At 34.2% G+C, this 7,732-nt stretch overlaps 1 protein-coding gene across 5 annotated transcripts in view; it reads left to right on the plus strand.

Annotated features, from left to right (window-relative positions):
- Nucleotides 1–4,184, plus strand: part of OSBPL8 (oxysterol binding protein like 8) — a 189,643-nt gene extending 185,459 nt beyond the window's left edge. For all 5 annotated transcript variants that reach the window (XM_019952713.3, XM_019952714.3, XM_073788387.1 and 2 more), the window contains 2 exons: nucleotides 1,932–2,034; nucleotides 3,840–4,184. In XM_019952713.3, coding sequence (XP_019808272.2) covers nucleotides 1,932–2,034; nucleotides 3,840–3,972 — 236 coding nt within the window. In that variant the 3' untranslated portion in view covers nucleotides 3,973–4,184. The remainder of the gene's footprint in view (nucleotides 1–1,931; nucleotides 2,035–3,839) is intronic.
- The last annotated feature ends 3,548 nt before the right edge of the window (nucleotides 4,185–7,732 follow it).

Below are 7,732 nucleotides of genomic sequence, written 5' to 3' on the forward strand. Positions count from 1 at the left end.
AAGAGTCTAAATTTTGTAAAGTATATTACTATACTATGTTTGATATAAGAAAATGGTTTTTCATATTAACTCAAGGAGATTTGTAAGTTTTTGTGGGGGCAGGGATGATGTACAAGAAAAGCTATTTTAGATTATAAATTTCAAAACCAGGCCACAGGGTAAAGGCATGGGAAATGAAAAAAGGGGAAACATGCAAATCAAGAACCACACTGCAGTGCTAGCTCTTATGCCTTGTTAGCTTCTGAAAAATTGTTGCTGGTTTCCTAGATTCAACACAGGCACCATTTCTTGAGTTTTGGTCTCAGTTCCATGCTTCAGAAAAGTTTTTTATTTTCATAATAAATTACTGTGGTGTTTAGAAGTCACAGAAGTAAAAATATAACTATATCAAATTATGAACTAAATTTACTAGTGTGCCATTCTTGTTTAAGTCAGATAATGTATAAACTGTCTTGAACTACACTGAGATATAATCAAGGATTAAGGTAATGTCTGAGACATTATGAGAAAATAAAGTTTTCTTAAAACCGTAGTCTCTACTAAGTTCACACTAAGCTGGGGAACTCAGTTTTACAGAGATAATACTAGAGGTGAATAAATGGTAAATGCTAAGAAACTAGTAGATGACAAATAGTAAAGAGTTTAAAGGAAAGGGGGCTGAATTCAGCTTGAGGGAAGGTCCTTGGAGGAAAGGAACCCTGATGAATTATGAGGATTTTTAATGGTTTATAGCAATCTAGGCTTGAGGGATGCTGGTGAGTGGACACGATACTGGAATAAAAGAGGAATAAAATGAATAAAGTTCTAAAAGTAGGAGTCACATGGTACTGTTGTGCTCAAAAGGAGTATTAGTTATACTATTGTTCCCATTTCACAGAAGAGGAAAGTGAGACATGGGTTAACCTGCCCAAGGTCGTATGCCCCATGAGGCAGTATATATATATATATATATATGCAGATATTTTGGCTCCTTAATTCATTCTCTTATCCACTCCACTATATTACCTATAATGTATCAGCTGACATTTACTGAGTATTTAATGTGGGCCAAACTGGTGGTTAAACATACCTTCCTACAACCATGTGAAGTCTGAGTATTATTATTATCCCAAGTTTACAAATGAGAAAGCTGAGATCTGGAGAGAGGTTAAGCTCTGAACAAAAATGGAAAGGAAGGAATGGATATGAGAAGGGATTTTTAAAAATACCATACACTTTGTTAGTTGACAATAAAAATTTGTAGAAGAGATATTTAAACCAATTGAAAAGGTTTAAAGTTTGGGTTACTAAAGGAATAAAGATAACATTAACAATTAATTAAAAAATTGAAAAGGGAGCTTAAAAAGCTGACTTCTTCAGATGTAGGCAAATAGGCAAGAGGCAGAAGAGAGTAATACCTCCTCCAAGTTAATATATGTTTTTTGGTTTTTGGGTTTTTTTGCGGTACGCGGGCCTCTCACTGTTGTGGCCTCTCCCGTTGCGGAGCACAGGCTCCGGACACGCAGGCTCAGCGGCCATGGCTCACGGGCCCAGCCGCTCCGCGGCATGTGGGATCCTTCCCAGACCGGGGCACGAACCCGTGTCCCTTGCATCGGCAGGCGGACTCTCAACCACTGCGCCACCAGGGAAGCCCAATATATGTATTTTTAAAGAAATATTTTTGTCTATTTTAATTGGTTAAAAAATAAAGCTGATTCAATCCAAAATTTAACTAATTCGTGGTTACTTTAAATATATCTATAGTGTTCTAGTTTTGAAATATGATTGAAACTTCAAAAATGCCAAGTATTAGGAGTAGTATGTTAGTCTCTAAGCCATAAAAATAATGCCTAGGAAAATTATTACATGAGAATCATTAATCTGAAATTTAGATTGTTTATAATTAAATATGTTCACTGTTTTCACCAAGTTTATTCTAAATGTCTTTTTAGCTCAATCAGTAAAACCAAGTGCAAGAAGAAAAAAAGGGATAGAACTGGGAGACATTCAAACTTCCATTGAATCTATAAAACAAACACAGGAAGAAATTAAAAGGTAATACATACGACAGTGACTATTCATTTGAGTCTAGAGGAGTTAAGAATCCTGTTATGTAGGAAATCATATGCAAACTTTACATTTTTATAACATTGCTAAGCTAAAATAGAACCTTGGCGTCTGTCACCTGATTACTGAAACTTAGGAAATTCCTTCAGCACTAAAATATTTGGGAGAGATGGGGAGGTTGTTTTGTCTCATCTGTGAAACTGGAATTGGAGTCTCTTCATCTTACTGCTGTAGCATACTAGGAATGTAGTTGGGTTGAATGTGGAAGTGGGGTGGTTCCTGAGAAAGCCAGTCTCCTTTGTACATGGCTGATTTTAATTAGAATGTACCAGTTGTTAAAATATTGAAACACTTCCATAACAGTGGGCAAATAGCCACTACCCTGAGACCTTCAAGTGTTCCCTGTGCACTCCCAGACCCATCCCCTCACTCACCTCTGCAAGATCCAGCAACTAACGGTCATAACACGTAGGGAAGTTCCTTGGGAGGGAAGGGGTCCTGATCCTGCTCCACTGGTAAGGCTAGCATGAGTTCAGATCGGTTGTCTCCCATTGCTATATCAGATGTTAAGTTTTTTTAATATTAGCCAACCTTCTTTTGTGTATTCAGCACTCAGCGCTAGATGTCCTGGAGGATTTTTTTTTTTAAGATATTTTTTTCTGTTCTTGGTGATCTATGGCTTACATTTAATTGCTGTTTTCATCTACAGCCTCATTTCCTACCATTCCTCTACACTTACTCATGCTCTAGTCCTATGAAACTCCTCACATCTCCAGAATATACCGTGCTATCTCGTCTTTGGGTCTTTACCCACACTGAATCCGCTTTTTAGATTGCCCTTCCTCCCACCTTGCCCCTCAAGAAAATCCCTGTTTATCCCTCAGAATATAACTCAGATGTCACCCTTTTTGTAACATTTCTAATCACTCTGCCCCGTAGTTATTAATCCTTCCACTTGGCTCGTATGGCTCCCTATACACAGTCTTTTTGAGAGCTTACTGCGCTATAGAGTTGCTAATTGTGTGTGTCTGTTCCCTCACTCCACCCTGCCCCAGTTGGACCGTGAGCTTCTTTAGAGCAGGGAGTGTGTCTTCTGCATCTTGGTATCATCAGCCCTTATATAAAGTGCTTGAGTTTCCTAACTTAATTATATTTATAAATTAAAGAGCCTACTTGTTCATATTTGCCTCCTTTCTTTCTCTATACTCATAAAACACTTCAATAGAAGAAGTCAAAAAGAAAAACGTCTTCACTAATCAGCTCTTTTTAGCCAAAAGCGTTTAGAGTGGCATGAGGATAATGTAAGCTCATTTTATGACTAAATTAACATTTTTTTGTTAGCATATGAAATGCCTACAGAGCATTCTTCAAGTTAGGAATGTCACAATATTTGTTGTATTACTTTTTTCCTGGTGAATTAAGGATTTTTCTCCAACTCTGCCTTTGTCTCCTAAAGAAAGATAAAAGAACCTTAGTGGGCCAACTAAGAAGCAAAATTTTTGTTTTAAAACCACTGTGATAACAAAGAAAGTGATATATTTTAAAGTCATCAAACTTTAAAAATTATGTTTAACACACATCATTAAGTAATATATTTGGTACAGTGCAGAGTATAGATTAGGCAAGACCTAATAGTGGTTCCACAAAGCATAATCAGCTCCCTGTTCAGGTGGTAGTAATTGATGGAACTTTATACAATTGAATTTTATACAATGATCATATATCAAATTGTGATTTCTTTGCTAACATTTTTGGTAAATAATTATTAAATTTATTGTTGCTTATTTCTATAGAAATATTATGGCTCTTCGAAATCATTTAATTTCAAGCACACCTGCCACGGATTATTTTCTGCAACTAAAAGACTACTTCATCATTTTTCTCCTGATTTTGCTTCAAGTCATAATAAACTTCATGTTTAAGTAGAAGTTCTTTACCATTGAATCAATGAACTGGAATGATCATATTTGGCCTGGGACCAATGTTGAAGATGCTTTGGTCTTTATTGAAACATCACAATATTTCTAAAACAGAAAACCTTAGAAATATATGTAGAACTGTTGACTTTTCCTACCTTCTATCCTTAACCCTGAAATAAGATCTATTCTATTTGGTTATTAAAGTGAACTATGTGTTAAGTGCCAGAACATTTCTAGCTTTTGTGAGACTGTGTCTACATGTGAGTATAATAAATCCACATGTATACACAATTGTGTCTTATGTATACCTTACAGTAGTCTTTGTAGTCTATGGTATGTTCGTGTTATGAAATATATAGCATTAATGTCATTCATAACAAAAATGCTATCAATCTTATAAATATATGTGTAGCAATCTATTTTCTTCATAAAACCGGCACAAAACTTCTATCAGTAAGGAATTACAGAATGGGAAATGATGGGATAATAGACATAAATAGTTCAATGCACTGTACTGTGAAAAAAAAATCATTTCTAAAGCATTCAGTTCAATTGTCTTCTTAGAAACAGCAAAAAAAAAAAATTGTGGTCAAAATTGATTTGAGAGACAAGGTGGCAAACTGCTTTATCAAAAGTTTACACAAGATTTTTTTTAAGCCCTAGAATTTAATATTTATAGATACAGGTATAAATATATGTATGTGTATATCAACAAAAAAAACCCTGGTACTCGGATCTACTGATTATATATTTCCTGTCATACCTGTATAACACCCCATTAAGCACTTGCTGAAAAAAGTGTGGTCAAACTTGATTGCTGTCCTTCTTTCTTTTTTTTTTTTAAACTCAGTTGGTCCAATAACATAGGCCAACTTTTAGAGATGGAATTATAGGGTGTATGAAATGCTGATAGTCATGATTTTTCATTATGAAAAAGTTATTTTAGCTTTCATTTAGATTCTAGTGTGTTCAGTGAAACAGTTGAATAGAAAATATATATATAACCAATATTTTACTTCAAAAGCCAAAAAGAGAAGGACAATGAGAAAAGACACTTCGTGTGGTGGTATTTATGTGTATGTTAAAATTGGTTTCTTTAAAATGTGCAATAAGTTGAGCATCTAAGAAGAGCATCAAGTTCTCAAGTTTAATTCTCTGTTATCCTTCTCTGTTCTCAGTAACTGCAGTCTGTGGCAAAACCACAATTCCTCGAGATTCCTTTTGTTCAGGCTCAGGCAAACATTTTTCCTAAATATTTTTTTCAGTTTAATGTTTTTCCTTTATGTATCTTAGAATTCTGAAAGTAGATTTTGAAATGAAAATGAAGGTCAGAGAGAATAATTGCTCTGGCTACACTTGCCTTCGACTAAGAAGAGACTGAGACACTAGTAAAAATACAATCAAATGTTTATGCCATGATAAGTATAAAATCAAGGAATGATTGCTAAATTATGAAAATTGAAAATGATTAAAAGGGCCTGCTTTTTACCACCTAACCAATATAGCTATCTTAAATATCCTTAGATTTTATGAAGAGCTATTTCCCATGTATTTTTGGCAAAAAAGTGTATTCCATATGTATGTGTGAAAACATTTTTTAAATAGATTATGCGTAAATAACATATACCTACACCCAGTATAAGTATAGGTATAATGTGACTACACTAGAATAGGTGGGGTTTTGTTTGTATTTCATACTTGTTGATATAATTTTTATACTCACTTTCTGTTACCAATGTTATGCTCTACTGCCTATTCATTGATATATATTTTGTAAATACTGTACGACTTGATCCTTTTTTATGGTTTAAATTAGTATTAATTTATATAAGTTGATTGGCTGATCACAAAATAATTTCATTATTAAACCCTGAAAACTTATATTTTGTGTTGGCAACTCCCCTTTGGGACTTTAGTCATGTTACTTTCATTTGGTCTAAACAGTGTTTTATTTGTATGGTTATCTTCTAAGACTGGAGAGGTAGTTATTTACTTTTGTATATTTTCTTGTTAGGGCAAATGTGTTATGGGCTCTTATTACTCAAGGAGTCAAAAACTATTTCATGAGAAAGAGCAGGGTTACTCATGACTGTTTCTTATACACTAAAAGCATATATCTAATCTAATAGTCTTCTTATGTTTTTATTTGTGTGAGTTCCTTTCTGTGAACTGAACACAAAACTCAGGAATAGGTGGCTTAGTTTTAGATCAGTGCTTATACTAGGCTTAGTATGTGAATACTTTAAAACACACAATTAACTTTGTATTTAGCCATATATGTAGTTGACTTCTCCACCTGAGATTAATCTTTCTTCACAATGGATTCATAAAAATTGTGATTTACAGTTCCCAGTTGTCTGAGAGCCTCATGGTGGTTTTTAGGATTTAAGACCTATGACCGTTTTTTTTTCATTTGATCAAAAATTTTATTTTTTCACTTGAAAATTTAAATGAGTAATAATTATTGATGTGTGCATTTCTGTTTTAGTTGTTAAATATACTATGCCTTCAGTTATCTACCATTTAGTGAGACGTAGCTGGCCCGGGAAAAGATAATAAATACAGCATGTGAAATAAGTTTCAGCAATAGATATTTTACTTATATTTCATGTCAGTACTTTTTTGTATTACTTATACAGTGTAATCTTTGTTACCATTCCATTGAAACAATTGGCCTTGTAAAATAAAACCCTCATTTAGTATTTACGCTTTTGTGCCTTTAAGAAAATACTTTTTGTCATTTTTGTGTTACAGAACTATAATATGATTCAAAGTGTTTATAGTCTTAATTATCACAAAAGGGTCATTTCTCTGTCACTTAATTTCCTTTTATATAGCTATAGCATATTTAAACAGTAATGCTGTACTTTTATAAGGGTTTTTGTCTATTTACCTATCTCAAATATATCCTTCAGTTTCAGACATCATTGAAGTAGACCTGTCAGATTATTCTGCGTATTGTAAACAGTGCCTTTTTGATAGAATTCACAGTTTTAGGGTGTCAACTCGTGCCATATACACACAAAATTATGTGGAAAAGGCAGTTTTAACTTTCTGAAGAATATCTTAGTCAAATATTTAAGGAAAAAATGTATAAAATTCCATTTTTTCCAGTGTTTAGCATTTCTAGTGAGCAATGAATATATTTGGGGGTTTTTTTGTTTGTTAGACATACAGTGATAATGAGCCATACATGATGCTGCAGATTATTTTGAATTATGTTAAATGTATAGAAATAAAATATTAAAATTAGCGTTTATACCAAATTTTCCAAATTGAACCATAGTGGGGTCAGGGGGGAACCCCACACAAATCACTAAGTTTACATTTCAACCTCTATCTTATTTGACTACATGGAAAAAGAGATTCTTGGGCTTCCCTGGTGGCACAGTGGTTAAGAATGCCTGCCAATGCAGGGGACACGGGTTCAAGCCCTGGTCCGGGAAGATCCCACATGCCACGGAGCAACTAAGCCTGCGCGCCTAGAGCCCATGCTCTGCAACACAAGAAGCCACCGCAATGAGAAGCCCGTGCACCGCAACGAAGAGTAGCCCCCTGCTCGGTGCAACTAGAGAAAGCCTGTGCACAGCAACAAAGACCCAACGCAGCCAAAAATAAATTATGAAAAAAAAAGAAAAAGATTCTTTAAAATGTATATAACCTGCCACTATTATGTAATTTGCTTTCATTCTGTTTACCTGTAGTATGAATTTAGTATATTTAATTTGCTTTTTGTTACTCTTAACATACTGTTTGTTTCGTTACAG

The sequence above is a fragment of the Tursiops truncatus genome, chromosome 11 (genome assembly GCF_011762595.2).
Source record: "Tursiops truncatus isolate mTurTru1 chromosome 11, mTurTru1.mat.Y, whole genome shotgun sequence".
NCBI lineage: Eukaryota > Metazoa > Chordata > Mammalia > Artiodactyla > Delphinidae > Tursiops > Tursiops truncatus.